This window comes from Epinephelus moara, chromosome 1, assembly GCF_006386435.1.
Source record: "Epinephelus moara isolate mb chromosome 1, YSFRI_EMoa_1.0, whole genome shotgun sequence".
NCBI lineage: Eukaryota > Metazoa > Chordata > Actinopteri > Perciformes > Serranidae > Epinephelus > Epinephelus moara.
The window spans coordinates 27,599,419-27,617,375 of record NC_065506.1 but is presented as its reverse complement, the minus strand read 5'-3'; the positions used below and the strand labels follow the sequence as shown (position 1 = coordinate 27,617,375).

Here is a 17,957-nt window from a genome sequence, read left to right as displayed (position 1 = left end):
GAGAGCATCACTTTGTCTCCACAGCTTACTGCAGCCTCACAGATTTATTTAATTAACTGCCTGTAAACAAAGCCTCTGTAGTGTCTTAGTTTTTGGTAGGTGAGCACTGCACTGCTTTTTTCTCGTCTAATCAGTTTGTGTATTTAAAGGTATACTGTGCAGGACTTTCCTAAATAACAACACACTGACTCATACAAAAGTAATCCTCACCTCTTATGACCCGCTAGAAGTGTTTGCTGGTGTGTTTATCTACAGAGACTCTGCCTTCTGCCTGTATTCTTATCTTGCTGTGGTCTGGACGTTTACAGGCTGCAACCTTTGGGCAGTGGTTTGTAGCCCCCAGTAAATAACACCACGCAGGTGAGGTTGAGACTTTATAAAAAGGTAGTGATCAGGTAGCAGAAGCCATCCAAGAGGAAACTACAAAAACTGCAGACAAAGCGCAGAAAAAACACAAATATATTGAGGCGTAATTCCAAGCTCAATTCAAAAGAAGAGCAGATCTGGGGTTTGCTTTCACTTTCACTTTCCTTGGCGAGCACTTAAGAAGAGGATGGAGATACACGTGTGATGGGAGTTTCCTTATTGTCTGCTGGACAGGAAGATGCCAGCAGTTAGCTTACTAAAGTATCAGCTTTTCCATTACAACTAATGTAATGTTCCCACTGCACATAATCTGCAATCCGTCAAATGCTTATAAGCCATGAAACCTGCTGGCTAATGGTGCCGAAAGAACAATAAATTTCCATGACCCATTATGTCAGTTTATATTAAACACTGAATAAAAAGCTAAAGGACAACTCACCTCAGAAAAACAAAGGATATTACACACTCTCATATAGTATAAATAATATTTCAAATACCGCTGTGACAATCAGGAAGAATTCTAAGTTTACAGTTCCTGTTATTGTTTCCTATCAAGCGACTGACAGACCTATTCATCACACATTGGAGTGATAAAGAGAGGAACACTGGCAGACATATCAGCGCCACTGGGGGCGCTGGGTCTGGATGTTTGGCTGCCTGAGTGTATCGCTCCAGTGATAAACAGGAAACTGAAAATGAGCCTCAACAAAATCAGAGTCTTGAAAGTGAACTCAAGTGAACTCAAACTAAAGGAGTTGTTTCATCTTTTATGGACACAGTGGGTTAAAATTCTGTAAAAGAGTGTTCCCTGCTCATTTCACTGTGGAGGCTCCTGTTTCTCAGTCACACCTCAGGTTCAGGTGTTTACTTATCTCATGGAAGTAGCAACGCACTTCCGAGCCCTAAATAAAAAGAGACAGCGACATCCCCGGACAACAGAGAAGACAAAGCCAACAAACAACAAACATGGGGACGTGTGTGTGTGTGTGTGTGTGTGGGGGGGGGTACTTCCTGTGCAGTGTGACATGTTTAACACACATTCCTCTCTGATGACTCGGCTGACCTGTGCACACAGAATGATGTGCTGACCTGCACAGCTACTAGCCAATCCTTACTTGGAAATGAGGATATGACCTAATATGTGGAAACGCTACACTTGTTCACTCCACTTAGCTAATCAGCTGACTTATGATATTTACCTCCCTGTCAGCGTGCAGAGAAATCAGTGTTAAAGGCTGAGGGACGGATATTTGCCAACGTCTAACTCTGTCAGCCACTTTCACTTGATATGCCATGATGACTTGACTCTCAATCAGAGATTCCTGCATACATTTGTCTTGCTACACAGTCCAAAACAAATATTATACCAACAGTTAATCAAAGTGGGATTAAGGACAAAGCCAACAACACATTACAACAATCTGCCGCTTGTTGCTACAACAGCAGGAAGACTGACAACAGATATCTGCACAGTTTGTTCCCGGCATGATCAGAAGATAGACAGACATTTAATGTCTATGCTCCCACAATAACCCTCTGTAGTATGCATTAAGCATGCAAGCATGGAAGACTACTATCAGTGATAAAGAAATAGTTCAGCATTTTGGGAAATATGGTTCTTCGCTTGCCAAGAGTTAGATGGAACAATGATACCACTGTCATGTTTGTACACTCGTACAGTTATCATTCGATAAATCAATTTAGCCCTGTGTTACTTTGACTTCATGAAGGAAACTTTGTTTTTCTCACATGTCTTCACGGTGAACAAAGTGTGGAAAAACTGATACAATTCTTGTTGAATTGGAGTAAAGGGGACCACGTTTCACAACAGCAAAAATATATCAATACATTTGTTTACAGACCAAACACACAGCTCTCTCCAACAGGAAACTGAACAGAAAATGAAACTTATCTCTACTCACTGCAAAGCCAGACTCCATTGACAAAAACAGTAATTTCACTTCATGAAGCACAGAAGTTGCTGGTCTACTGCTGCCTCAAACAGTTAGCGTGTTCGTGTTCTTGTGTGACTTTGATGTTTTAAAGGGTTTAGTTCAGTTTCATCAAAGTCACACAATAACACAAACAAACTACCTGATCAATGCAGCAGTAGACCAGCAGCTCCTGTTTTCGGCGAGGTATAACTACAGTTTTGGTCAATGGAGTCTGGCTTTGAAGAGAACATCGATACGTTTCACTTTCAGTTCAGTTCCTCGATGGAAAGGGCCATCTGTTTCTAAGGCACTGGGCATACAACTGGATAAATGAGACTTGGATCACACTGTACAAGATGTGTGAGAGTTTGCAAACGAATGTTTTGATATAGTTTTGCTGTTGTTGGACACGGGAGGTCCGGATACTGCTTCAATTTAACAAGAGTTTTTCCCATTGCTGGATCATTCGTTTACTGTGGGGGAATGTGGGAAAACAAAATTTTATTCGCAAATTCAACGCAATACAGGGTGAGTATTCCTTTAATATAAGGCTTACAGCCAGGAAACTGTCAACACATCTTAGTCTAGAAACAGGGGGAAACGGCTATTAAGCTATTAGCTATTAAACAAAAGACAGAAGAAAATCTGCTTACCATTAATTAAGAGCTTGTAAAAATAGAATGTTGTGGTTTTAAGGTTATTTTGCACTATTTTCCTGCATTGTATTAAAAATAAAGTCACATACTAAGCACCTTTCTAACACACATTAATTGTGTTTCTGTAGTTGTTTTGAGGACAAACAGCACCGAACTGATTAATGGAAACAGGCTTATGAGGACTGACAGACCACAGCTGGGTGCTGTATCAAGATTGCATTGTTCTGTGTATCCAGATTGGCTACAAATGACTCCCACGTAACTGTAACCACACGTGTATCGTGCAATTACCCCCCATGTGCATGCTCACCACTTTGTCCAAACAAACAGAGGATGGTGTTAATACACTCAGGAAATAAAGTCCACTCTGTTTTGAATTACATTCTTCTAATCAAATGAGGATAAATGAGGGCCAACTTTCCATTACAAATCAAATTTCAGGTGAATTATATTTAATTTCACTCTCAGCTCCAACAGATGTAAGCCTAGAGTTGCAAAAAGTGAACCAAACTCAATTCTTCTAAAATGACCTGAAATCTAAAAATATAACGTCCAATAGCTCAGTTCCAAACTGTCACTTTTAAAGGCTGAGGAAAGTGATAGGCACACACTCCTAAAACCGTGACTCATGGTCAATCAGGCGTGGTATATCTGTAACAAAGCACATATTCCTTGTGCAAATTGTTTACAGTCTGAACCGTTAACACACTGAGCAAACACGACAACGTGAAACCAGCAAACTGAATCAAATCTTCATCATGTGCTTGTTTCAGCCCAGACGAAATTACAGAAACACTGATGGGACAAAGCAAAAACCACACAATCTTGCCTCAGACACATTTAGCGTAGAATAAGTCTTCTTAATTCTACACTAAATGTGTAGTTCTTTATAGTTGACTGCTTAAGTCTCCTGACTGTAAAAGTCCTACAGAGCTGCAGAGTTTATCACCACGTGACTGGCAAAGCAGAACGGAGCCTCTAAAACTCTGAAAGGATCAAGACTGAATGAATGTGAAATATGTCACATACATTAAGCTGCTTAATTAAATCAACTAAGACGATGATGCCAGTAATATGATTAAGACAAATGTTGTCTGAGTGTCCGAATTGTCAGATTAAAACAACTAACAACACAAACTGCCTTAAAAGCTGAATGGGATATTGTGTAGACGTGACAACCTGCAGCAGGAAATGACTCTTCATTCAATAAAATCTACAGCAGGATTTCATGTTCATGAAGAGATACGGTTACACAGTCACTAACAAGTCATGGTCTGACTCAATAAGTCTGCTCCTGTCTCATGATTGCTAGTTAGTAGTAATCAAAGCGCCTGGACCCACCCAGCTGCTGGAAGAGCAGAGCAACACTTTTGCATGTGACAGGCAACGTGTCGTTCAGAGGCGTCTGGATGAGCTGCCGGTCTCCTGCTCCCAGGCTAAACAGCTTCTGTAAAGAAAAACAACAGTAGCAAAGGTCAAAAAAACAGCCATGGAAACTTTCTACGGTCATCATGTCTAGAGGGGCGAGCAGTACTGCGCCTGACAGTCATCCATTAAGATTTACAACCGAGTGTACTGTGGCTGTATCAAATAAAGAAGACACATGCTATTCAGTGCCACACAGACACTGCAGCTGCAGGACTGAGTTAGCCATTTGAATGAGTTTGCTTGTCACTGAGCAAAGAAAACCTCAATTTCATGTTCTTCAAAATACTGGCGCCAGCACAGCTGCAGCAATATGACAGAAGATTAATCAAGTCAAATTAGTGATGCTAAACTTGTACTACAACACAAAGTGCTGAACATAAAAGACACAACATTTGTGATAGAGAAAAAAGATGATAAAAACATATAATACACTAATATTAATAATAAAAAATTCTGTTAAAACTACAGGCTAAGATAAGATGAACTGACTTTATGCCTGCTCCTGACTAGGCGTAAGAGTTATGCCTGGTTTTAGTAATAAGACGGCTTAAGCCTTGATGGTGCAACTGGCTTAACTATGAGATCGGTCTTAGAACACCAAGTTATCACCGACTTATCTTAAGACCGGGTGTGAGCCCTGTTGGTGCAACCGGCCTCTGGATAAAAGTCAGGTTTTGTTCAACCCATTCACCTCCACTAACTCCCACCCAGTTAGACTTTCTGTCTTTTTATACTACATCAGTTGCTCTCAGCATCAGGTATTACAACAGATGAGTTAGAGCTATTTGAAAGCCCAGTGCATCTAATCTCATAGAGATGCGAAAGGGTGCATTTTGCACGCTTCCTTTCGTGCAGTGTTTCTGTTGCAAGTGTAGTTTGGTGGAAAGACAATAGCTCCTACATGAAACTGCACACAAAACGTTCTGTGGATTATCTTGAGTATCAAGCCATGATTTCTGCCATGGAGTTTTTCAAGTTTTTTTTTTTTTTTGCCGCTTTGAGCACAACAACCCGAGTGCCATCTACTTTAATTATATTCAAGAGAAGGCAGACATTTCTACAGCTCATATCTCCAACACTCAGCAACTCCCACCACAACAACCTAGACTGATCAATAGCACTACAGGTGAGAGGAAAAAGTTCTTCAGTCAAGTGAAAAATGAAAGGTATCTCTGGGTCTCCATTCATACGATTCTTTACATACCTAGATGTTAAACTAGGTGCTGCTTTGAAAAATGAGTCTGTTCCACTGCTGAGGTTCTGCCTGAAGGCAAACTCAAGGACTTGGGATTTTCAGTGGCATCTTGCTGGGGAACAGGCCAAATTCTTGCCTCTTACAGCACACTACCATCATTTAAACAAAGCCTGATTTTGATAAGGACTTCTCCCCAGTGGCAGTTGTAGATGTAGAGTAATTTTCCAATATGGTTGAGACACATTTTGGCTCCGGGGGGTCTTTCAAAGGTGTAAACACGTAATCTATTGCCTGGCTCACTGCATTCGCAGCCTCACCTTCTGACACTTGGCCATTAAACTGCAGCAAACAAAAATATTTTTAAAACCTAAGGAATGAATTTTAAATATATATTCCTCTAAACTGTCATAAACATAATTTGTTGCCTGTCGTCCTACTCTGGGCTGAGGTATTTTGCTCCACATAACATGATGGAAAAAATGATGAATATGTATCATAAAATTACTGCCTGTGGCTGGACAACAATCTCTGGCACCATCTGAAAATGACATTCCTGATTGGCTGCACGGCAGACATAAATCATTTTAGTAGCTGCACCTTGAGCCTCAGCCATCACCTCCTCAAACAATCACTGTCTCACATTCGTGCAGGACTGACATTAGCCTTTTCTAGCTCCTCGTCTGGTCTGGATCTGTGGCTTCAGGACAGACCAGGAGCAGTGAGATGACTTACAGACTGTTGTCATGACTTAAGACATGCTTTGCCTCAGTAAAGACTTACCTGGGATCCACCTGCAACAGGAACCTGGAATGTGAAGAGGTTGGCCACCAGACCCTCTAAAGGGAAATTCAGGCTATCGATGTACACTGTGTAGATCAGCCCCAAGCACCCCTAGAAGGAAAACATGTGAAACACAACAAAGACATTACAAGCCGACACATACACAGGGTAACTAATCTATATAGTATGGTAAAACATTGCCTGCATTTAAGTTAAAATCCTAACTGATTGTGCTCTTGATGAGTCTGTCACATTTAGGTAGGGTTTGATCAAACAGCTATTGTAATAGCACCTTCAAACACGCAGGAACAGAACAACATATTAACATGAATAGTCGACTGTGAGTCTACAAAACTTGTAATCACCTCATCTGTGATGAAAAGATCAGGAGGTGCTTACGCTTCCATGTCTCATTTACTTTGCTGAATTGCGTGCTTAACGCTTAAGCAAACCTGAGGCCTATTGTGCAGATAGTACAAAGTAGATAAACGTCATCTCAAAGCTGGAAGATGAAAGCACTGATTTGACAAAAATTCAGAGTATTCCTTCTGAACAAGAAAAGTATTTTTTAATCAAGATTTAATCATATGGTGTCTTATTACCCGGAATATTTCAGGATAATCCAGCCTGGACACGAGAATGAGACTTTTTGGTGCAAACACTTGAGCTGGCTGGATCAGGCCATCCTCCTCTTCCTCCTCATCTTCATCTCCATCAGCCTCAATACTCTTTGATCCCTGAAACATTAAAAAAAAGTTGAAGAGTTCAACAAAGTGCCATGGACTACAGACCATGAAATGTACTGTGGAGCATGCCAGCACTGCTGAGCTCCTAGTTTAGCTTGTGAATACATCATGTGCCTCAATCTCATTAGATTGTGCAGTACGTGTCTGGCATGTCCTATACGTTGCACGTGTTGCACAGTCTCCAGTGAAAAATGACTGATGGGCTTCAATATAAAAAGTGTTCAGTGGAAATATAATGTATGCTGATATTTGCGTACAAGTTTATAGATGGAAACCCAACTACTGAATAGTACCTAAATATCTCTGTACCGACACTGAAATGACCACATGACCACAGTATGAACCTAAAACATCAGGAAAAGTAATGAAAATTAATATTAGTTTTTATGTTAGAAAAGAGAAGGAAAGGAAAAAAGAAAGAAAATATGTTGTGCCCAAATGTTTGCCAAACGTCACCCACACAGTCAGCCTCGGATTGGTTAAGGAGTGGTTCAGGAACACGGCCTCTGATTACTTGACAGAGTAAAGCCAAGGTATCATGGATGGCTAGTGACAACAATAACCATTTCTGACACAGGAAAATGGATGAATAATTACAAAAGACATTCAGTGTTGGATTAATCACCTGGATATATTTTACAAAGTCTCCAAATAGACATCACAGTTTCTGTCTGACTTACAAAGCTCCTGACAGGGACATGATTGCACCTGAGCCCTTGTTAAAACGGCACAATGGTTATCTTCTGGACAAAGTCTCTCACATGCAGCATTCCAGAGCTATTTCACATTAGTCGCATTATGTCGTATATGATATCGTCGACCACAAAATTAACTTCTACAGCGTCCAGTATGTCAGATTTTGCTCAACAGTTTTGTTCAATGCTTAGTGGTGAGACATACTTGCACACATAGCTCAGCTGAAAAAGCTCTGCTTGAGGGATACAGTACGCAGTTTATTTTCAGATAATGTCACATTAGACATCACATTTATTTCTATATTTCTTCCCGATCAGACAACTACATGAGCCATTTCACTTGCCCAGGGCAGCGAGCCCTGCAGAGCGCTACAAGCACACGCTGTGCCGCTGCCGCACATCCACGCATAGAAAATATTTCATAGGAAACATTTCATAGGAAACATGGCTCTTATTAAAACACTGTCATTCATCAGACCATTTTTGATGGCAGGATATTGCAATACCTTTCTAGTATCTGTATAATGTGCAACACTCCATTTTCCATTTTCACTTGAGGAGTGAGTCATGAAATAGGTTTGAAAGCAGAAGCAGTGGGAAAGTTAGTTGTATTTCCCCTGCAAAACAAAAATAGCCAGGACAAAACTCTTGCATCAGACAAAGTCATCGCATCAACCCCAAAAAATCTTAAAACTCCTCCTTTGTCTCCGGAGAGGAGACACACATTTATGAAAGTTTGGACTATTAATTATCTCCTTGCCCAATCTGTCCCCATTCCGCACAGCTGCTCATCCCACTGGAGCCATTGAATGACTACAACAGATTTTATAAAATTACGACGAGGCTAATAAAAGATCTCGCCCACAAAGAGACAAAATCATATGATTGGATTTCCTTAGAGGAGAGCCTAAATGAGCTGAGGAGATTAATGTTGCTTCCCTCCCAGAGTCACATACTAACAGACAATGCAAAACATCAGACATTAGTGACAGTGCCAAAGACGCTAACAAATGCACAATGTTTAGTAATTATGAAGATACATAATTAACAGTAAGCCAAACATAGTCATTGAAATATTATTCTTTATTGTACATCTCAAGATGTATGAAACCACTTCTACCCTGAGGTTGGTTAAACACTGCACACATACTGTATGAACACACCATTTTTATGGTGCATTAGTGCTCTAAAGCTTGTAATTGTGGGCTCTGAAGCTTCAGTAGTGATAAACAGCGAATATTCAAAGCTTAAGGCTGGGGGGTAATGCGGTTTTTCCTAGGATGGCAAAGGCATGACCTGTCCTATTCGTTGTCCGATTTAATTTATACTTCTGTGGAAAAGCCTGTGCAGAGCTTCCCCAGAGCTGCAGAGATGGTTTTCAGGGCTCGTAAAGATCCACAGAAACACATTGCACACCTCCTGAGAAACGTGACTATGCGTCAGGTACCGCAGATGCTAAAGAAGTTTGACATGGCATCACAGCAGGGCGGTGGGACAACAACAAGCATGGAGTTTGAGGAAAGGCTAATAGAGCAAGTTAGAAGATATTGTCACTTGTATGATTCCTCTTCTAAAGATTACAAATAAATAAATAAATGTTAGTCACAATTCCTGGAAGGAGACAGCAGAAGAGCTACAGAGCAAATCTACAAGTGGAAGCTTCTGAGAGACAGGTCCATAAAATGAAATAAATAAAATAATTTAACAAAAAGATACCGGCTTTTTATATATTGCTATTCTGGCTACTCCCTTCTATGAAGCTGTGTAACAACTCAGTGTCGGATGTTAGCTGCTGCTGCTGTGTTAGCTCGTGCTAACTGGGCAGACGTTAAACCAAACATTCGCTAGGAGGAGAGTGGCTCCGTAGATGGTCCTGTAGTGCTGTGACACTAACAACAACAGAATGTTTGCCAATCTGGTGGGGAGTTGGGTGGTCTGAGATCAGACCCCCTGTACTTGCCACCTTTCCCTCTGGTCAGCGAACACCACAAAGACGGTCTAATTCTGTGGGAGATACTGAATGCTAAAAATTTGGCTCAGAAAGCGAGTTGACGCCTGGCAAAGTGCTGTTAAACAGAAGCGAAGGAACAGCATACAAGCTCCAACAAATTTAAGATTTGAAATTAAACCAAAAAAAAAAAAAAATCCAGATCTCAAAATTGAAAATCAAACACCTACCCAAAGACAAATGTCTAAGAAGTCGAATATTCAGGTCAAACCCTACTGTCAATTCAAATGTACACTATAAAGTAATGTTTTGTTATGATCAATCACGTTATTTACCTCTCCCCAAAATAACGACAAGCTTGTCGTACAAGCAACAGCCTCAATCTGGTTCTAATTGTCTCTATCGTGAATCTGTGAGCCCTATCAGAGCACTGACGCGCCAACCTCTCCGTGCTCATTCCTAACTAAAGCCCTTATCACAATCTGGTATATTTCTCCAGACAGAGAAAACATGCCATAAGTGCTTCAGTATCTCGGGACGAAGGAGTACAGGATCAAAATAACCCATTCAGATGGGGGTCACATTTCACCATTATTCTTAGGGTTTAGTTCAATTATTAGACAAAATACATTCCTCTGCCGCCTGTCTGGACTCTCCCTGGAATCCAGCAGAGCAGATAAGGATGAGAGTAAAGATTGTTAAAACCCCCTCACGTTTCAAGAAGATCCTCTGTGCAGCACACTGGATCCAGGGACGTGTGTTTATTTTACAAAAACATGATGTCTGGATGAGGCCAAATATAGCCTCATCTAATAAGTAACACGAGGCTGACAAAAAAGGTAGCCTATCAAATTCAAAAGTCTTCATAATCCTTCAGTATTTGATATACACAAAGCATCCACGTGTCTGGGTGAAGTGTGTTTTTACCACACACAAACTTCTGAATTACTGTAAGCTGTAAAGTACTAAACAGTAAAACAAAAGGACGCAAAAATGTGTATTTTCAAAACAATATTATTCTTCTCCACATGTATTCAGATCAGTATTTATGTTTTTTAAAACTTATGCAGTATGCAACCCCACTGACAGCTTTAGTAGTGAGAAGCTTTATAAAATCGTTATCTTTTACTGTGTTAAAAAAAAGATAAAACAACAAGGATCTAAAAGTGAAGCCTAAAAATGTGGCTTAAAACTGGATAAAGATGTGTTCTTTGTGTTTACGCTAGCGATATATTCTGTTACATTGGAGTGCAAGAGTCAAATTGCTGACGACAGATTACAACGCTGCTGTGTAGCAGTTCAGGGGTTTGAACACAACACAAAGTGAACCACTGAAACAAATCTTTGTACTTAAAACCGTAAACCACTATTAAAAAAAAATCGATAATGTTTTTGATAATGGATACGGTACCACGAAACATAATATACTGATACTGGGGTGTATCAATATTTTCTTACACTCCTATTTGATAACCTTGTGAACTTCCTTTAAAAATAATGGCAGACAGTAGTAAGCGTTGTTCTGATACTAACACTGTGCCTCTGATAGTGCCTAAAATGCTGGATTGGGTATCAGTGAGTACTTAAGTCTATGCATCAATCCTAGCCTGGTTCCAGACCATAGACCCCGCCCGCTCAACTGAGTAGGCTTGCATCTCTGGTCTGGCATACTGCAATGAATTTGCGATTTATCTCATCCAAACGATGGATGGACCAATGAACGCCGGGGGTGGGGGTGGGTCTAGCGATTAGCCAATCAGCGCCACGCTATTGGCGACCGCTGCAGATCCTACAGACCACATTCACGATACTATCGAGGTATTTCGCCACTACTCGCGTTAATGGAGGACCAAATAAAGGAAACTGCTAAACTGGATTTAACGGCGATGCAGCTGGGCGTGCACAACGACGGAGACATTTTAAACAGGCAATGCTCGCTTGTTTTCGGCACCCCCGAGGCATGGATACTAATGACGTCAGATTCTGGGTGAGTCGTTGATCTCTACTGATTGGTTAGGGAAAAATCAAATTCCCTCCCCCTTGTAAATCGCCTTCAATGGAGGCAATGTCAGACTGAAGGTTCTGGGAGCTTCAGTGTGACACTCAGGCTACATCAATCCTATACAACTAATTTTTTATTGTTAAACTTTAAAGTAGTTTCACACTCAAATAAAATGGCAGATTTCAGTTTTTACATAGTGTAATGTTAGCCATTAGCAAAATGTCAGAAATTTGGCAATATTCTACAGTGGAAAGTCCCACCAGTTTATGATTTAACCTGAGCCATGCCATACAATGACAGCAATCATTTCACATCCACACAGGGTTAGTTGTATACTAGTCTCGCCTGGGCCGACTCTCACTTTAAGATTGGAGAAAAAAACGCCCCCGCTGCTTGTATTTCTTTCAACCAATCACAATCGTTCTGGGCGGTGCCACAGCAACGGTGGGCTTGCAAAAATATTGCCGGGTTTTGGTGTAACACGCCCACAAAAATATCGCCTACAGGACACTAACCATGGCAGAAAAATGGCTACATCCCCACAAGATCAAACACTGCAAAAGTTAGTAAAGGATGTGTTGAAAACGGTTGAAAACTGCTACACAACCGGAGGTGGTAGGGCGGGACTTCAGCGGGTGGCTCGTTCCGCCCAATGAGAGGCTGATCTATGCAGCGAACTTCTGCCCACTCAGACAAGTTGTATACAGCTGTTGCATTTTCTTTTTTGAAATTAGCTGCAGAGCCTCAAACCGTTTTTGTAGCAGGCTGTAAACATGTTTAATTCTACTGCTCTGGAGCCAAGCTCAGGTGGCCTTGGCTTTATTTTTCATCCCTGGAGGCTGCCACTTGGACGGAACATCTCTAATAACAGTTTACACTGAAGCTGAAATACAAGAAATGTTTGTACATAAATCAGAGTATTTTTGTTTTTTCATGTGGGAGTCCCTTTCTATCACTTCTTGTAAATATCAGGCACACTTTTATGATTAAACTGATTCCAGAGCTGCAATAAACATCCAAACAAAAATAGTGTCTCTTCAGCTGTTTTTGTTCAGCAAACCTAAAATAAACACTAAATGTGGCGTGTGTGTCAACACAAAGTTTGTAGCCTTCACTAATAGCCCTGCCAGTCCCTTGATAACAGTAAACAAAGGCACAATTACAAAAACATTAGGCCTCATAATCAAGTCTGAATCTGTTGTTGTTAATGTCATCTCATATTCCCTCCACCGAGCCAGTGTGTGAGGACAGAAAACAGACCAAGGATTTAGGCTTCAATAGAGCTGCGAGACTTCACCAACCAGTGTTGGGCAATGAGACGTCTGTTAGTATACTCATCCAAAAAAAAAACAAAAAAAAAAAAACAAAACAAAAAAAAAACCCACACTTAACAATGGGGCTATTTTTCTCCCTTTGATGTGACAAGTTTTCCTAAATCCTTCCTCCTCTGACGCTGTCTGGAAAAATGTGCCTAGTTATGCAAACAGAGGAATGTTTGTGTGATTATTGTCTGATTCACACAACAAGCTGAAATGCTAAACTAATGAGGAAAAGATGAACTCCCACAGTATTGATTCTGCATGTTCCACCGAAGTGACTTCCACATTTTTTGAAGGCTGACACGTTTCTTGTACATGACTGCTATTGGAATTTAACTTGAAAAATGTTTTGTTGAACTGGCTGGAATGTGATTGGCGACCGCCCTCCACATGCATACGGATGTGAGGTCACAGCTGGCACAGCGACAGGAGTCATTTAAGGCCTCTAACAAAGGAAAACACAGTGAAACAATTAGCCTGGTATTCTGTGGGCTTTTGGCAGGCAGAAACGTTAACGAGATCATTCATAAGTATAAAAATGATCCCATCCAAACAAATCTGTTGTAATCAATAATTTATGGGGGGTTTGAACATTTGTGCCGTGACCAGCAATGTGCAATCAAACACAATCTTTTATGCATGAGTAAATCAAATGAAAAGCGCTGGAGGGGGGCGCAGGTCCATCCTCTCCTTAATAACAGCATCCCTCAGCCAGCTCACAATTTATTAGTTTCTATCCAAGCAGCCTTTTGTTTTCTTCTAATGCCTAAAAATCTGGAAGACATCAAGCATGCGACAGGCACTCTACAAGTCAAAAAAGAAAAGTGCTAAAGAACGTAAAAAATAAAGATCACCATAACAATAAGCCTAAAATGGAAAACAGAAAATGAGTCCAGTCACATTGCCCAACTGAAATATCCTGATGTTTTCCAAGAATCGTGACAGACATACGAAGATGAAGCACATGATCATCATAAGAGCCCATGAAACTCAGGATAATCACTGTTGTGATCTTATAAGGGGGACAAGAAGCCTGCTGCTCTCAGTGATGTTATGCACAGCTTTTTAATGGAGGGATGAAGTGAAATATTTGTGCTACATCAGGATTAATGACTGTAGCATGGTGGCTCTGTGGTTAGCACTGTTCCTTCACAGGGCTCCGTCCTGCGCATAGTTTACATGTTGTTAGTATGGTCTTGTGGGTTTTCAAATGCTGTTTGCTCCAACAGTTGTAAAACAGCTGTACAGTAAGGAGGACTGGAGACTCTATGACTGTGACTGTCTGCCTTAGCCCCCTGTTGGACAGAAAACATTTGCCCCTGTGAATTCTGGGATGAGCTACAGCTTCCTGTGACCGTGAAAAAGATTAAGTTATCAGAGAGAGTAAACAAATGAATCAATGCATGAATGGAAACGGCACAAAAAGTGCTCCAAATTCACTCACGCAAGGTTGTGAAACAACAGTTCAGTCCTAAAAAGTACTCACGCTGTGCTTGTGTGTGTAGCAGTCTTACCTGCAGATTGACCTCAGCCTCATAGAAAGTGAGGCAGGAGCAGTAGTGGCGGTCTGAATCGATATCAGTCAGCACAACGGTGAAGAAGGTGGGTGCTTTCCTGTCTCTGGACAACCTCCAACCTCCAGGCTGGCAGAACTGGAAAGACATGCAACAGAATACCATTACATTAGGGTATCATAGAGGGTAAATCACTGAACATGGTCAGATATAAACAGTATTACTGTCATTTAAACTCAAATCATTACAGAGACAAAATTTTCTCGGGCTGTGTCTGACTCAGAATCAGTCGAATCAGATTTGGCGGATCAATAAGAATATTCAGTTTCTCCTTCTTCCAAGTAGAGTTTGAGAGTTTGAACAGGGTTTGGCATACATTCACACAATAAACAGGTAAAGTTAGCCTTTCAAGATTATGTGCGCTAATTACACTAATGACAGATCATAAATGTGCAACATTTTTTAACGAGATTAGATATCAAACAAAGGCCAGAGCCTGTATCGTATTTAGTTGTTGCGAGCTGTAAATGCACCCCCTCTAAGCATAAAGCGGAAGATAATGTTTTCTCAGAGCCTAACCACTGGAAAAAGTCCTGGGCAGCTGCCTCTGTCTTACTCAGACTCATCCTGGCTCTGGGTCTGCAGATGCCTGTACCGGAGAGCACCATGAAGCCAAGAACGCTCACTCTACAGCTACATTTGGGGACCGAAACGTCCCTAGAAGTACACTGACTACAGAACAAAACTAAAAAGAAAGACTGCTTGAACTGGAAGGAATCTCAGTCAGCCGAGGTGGTCTCCAACAGGTGAGTCAAGTCTTTGACGTTAGGGGGCAGCCCTAAAATCTTCATTGTGATTGTCAAAGATTTGAAACTGTTGAAATTTCCCTTGAGACTTTCTGCTGGTAACCCACTGAAGCCTTAAATGGAAAGGGCATCAGCATATTGCTGCAGAAAGTCTAATCCCAATGCCCCACAGAGAGTGCAGACAGGACGTCCTGTTTCAGTGCAGCAATTACATCTGCTCATCAGAGCAGGAAGTGGCATGTTTAGTATTTATGTTCCTTGAAAGCCATCAGCGACGGTGCTGGCCATGCCACACTGCCTGTACTGTGTGATCATAAAAGGAAACATGTTGAATAAGATGTAAAAATTCCTGCGAACTATGGTGAGTTTGTTTTTTAACTGGGAAGTAGGAATTCCCAGTCAGAAAATGTTTAACTGGTAGGCCTCCTGAAGTCATATTTCAGACTCAGAAATTCAGAAGAACCACACCAGCCCTGACCTCAAAACCCAAAATGGCTGCTCTACCCAGCCGTAGTAATATACTGTGTATTAGCACTTGTCTTATTTGTGTCTCATTAAATAAGTCGCACACACTGCTAACAATGGCGAGAAGTGTGTATTTCTAAAAACAACATCGGTTTTCCTTCTTGTTGTAGTGGAACACAGTCAGCTCTGGTGTGACGTCATTCCTAGATTTGACTTCCAAGGTAAATGGAACGCAGCATTGAGCAACATACCAGCTGAGTATAGTATAGCAGATTCATTTAAGGTTAAAACTGAGAGTAACCTTAAACATTTATTTATCCTGCCATGAGAATTAGATTTTATTCATCACCAACTACATTCTGAGCGTCTGGATTTAAGATTCGTTCTCATACTTATTGGTTGAGTCTTGGACACAAGTGGATAAAGCAGTATTGTCATTCTCCACGAATGAGTCGAGCTCTTCCAAGATGTTCCTGGAATAACCCATTATTCATATTTCCAAATATTCTGTTTATTGAGAATTTAAGAAGGACACAAATCAACAATTTTCAATGCATGACAGAGGAGAGCCATTTTTAGCAAATTGTGGGCACTTAAACTCAGAAAGACTGTTACCATAATAAAAAGCATGTTAAACAGGTTTAAAGTCTCAAAGGACCAGTGTGAGTCATAACAAGTACTGACACAAAACATCTGCAAAGTGTGGACAAAACAAGCTTTTCCCTGATACAGAGTTCCATTAGATACATACAGTTAAACAGTAAACTGATTTTGTAGATAGTTTCACAGATATGTTCTAATGCACCAACAGAACTGACAAAAATGTTGCTCTCACATAAACACTTGACTCTATAAGGCAATGATGAAACACCCGGTGTAGGATGGATGTATAAAGCAGAATGGACAAAACAAGAAAAATTAGGTGTTAATGATGGGTGCGGAGAAACTGATTATTTGAGACACACATTAGAGATGAGAGGGCCAAAATATGGGAGTCAGGCGGGCATTTGGTCAGAGAGATGAGTGTTTGTGTCTCGTCTCGCTTTGTTTTTGCTGGAGGCCCGACTGGCCCTGGCTCTGTGAAACAGTGTTTAGACTGCTCCTCGGGGGTTACACGGGGGATCACCGGACACATGGAGGAAGAGAGGAGACTGGGTAACGGAGGGGGCGGGTGAGGGCAAAAACAGATGGATTGATGGATAGATGGATCTGTGTGCAGCCAAAGACAAATATGCTGGCGAGGTAGCGTCTCTCGGGCAGAAAAGGAAAAGAAGTAGAGAGAGGTATGAAAGGAGAAGGAGAGTGGGAGAAGCGGAGATTAAGAGAGGAAGGGAGGAAGAGAGGGGAGGGGGGAGGATTTGGCTTGTTAAACGTTGAGGTTCTGACCAGGATGCCACCATCCTCCAGCAGATACAATAGCTCGCAGGAAATCTGTTAAACCTGCTTTGTGGTGAGGTGTGTGTGTGTATGTGTGTGTAGACAGAACAGGACTCAAGGACAAGTGCAGATAACTGTGATCCTGGCCTAAACTATTCCAACTATGCCATTCATTGTTGTCAAAAAAGAGATAAATACCCTTGGGACTGCATAGTTGTGAAGATCACAGAAGATACAGCATCCTGTGAGTGTGCGTGTGTGTGTGCATGTATGAGAGAGGAACCGACTGTAGGGAGAGCAGCATGCAGAGAGCATGTGGAGGCGCGATTAATTGACTTCCCTGATATTAAATCAGTGTTTCCTTTGAGGCGTTATCTCGCCTGTAGGTCTGCAGAGAAACACTTGAGGGCTGGCGCAGATTCAAATACACTTTAGGGAGGTCAGTGTTTAGTAAACTTCACTTTATCCAGGGACCATTGCATCCAGGCAGACTGCTGACACCATTTTACATACAACTTATGGCCGTCTGACTAAAAGATGAATGATAGTCTCACTTAAATGTTGTTGCTGGACCCAATATGGACTTTACAAATAAGGATGTTCCTAATGACTAATGTCCCTGATATTAAACGGAAGTTTAAACTTGAACTACACCGCGTTCCAAATTATTATGCAAATGATATTTTTCTCTGATTTTCCTAAATAGTCGATGCAAATGACAGTCAG

At 41.2% G+C, this 17,957-nt stretch overlaps 1 protein-coding gene across 2 annotated transcripts in view; it reads right to left on the bottom strand.

Annotated features, from left to right (window-relative positions):
- The window catches only part of sbf2 (SET binding factor 2), a 128,385-nt gene that overhangs the window by 69,839 nt on the left and 40,589 nt on the right, over positions 1–17,957 (bottom strand). For both annotated transcript variants that reach the window (XM_050043650.1, XM_050043659.1), the window contains exons 3-6: positions 14,584–14,721; positions 6,962–7,096; positions 6,360–6,470; positions 4,298–4,403 (exon numbers count right to left, since the gene is read on the bottom strand). In XM_050043650.1, coding sequence (XP_049899607.1) covers positions 4,298–4,403; positions 6,360–6,470; positions 6,962–7,096; positions 14,584–14,721 — 490 coding nt within the window. The remainder of the gene's footprint in view (positions 1–4,297; positions 4,404–6,359; positions 6,471–6,961; positions 7,097–14,583; positions 14,722–17,957) is intronic.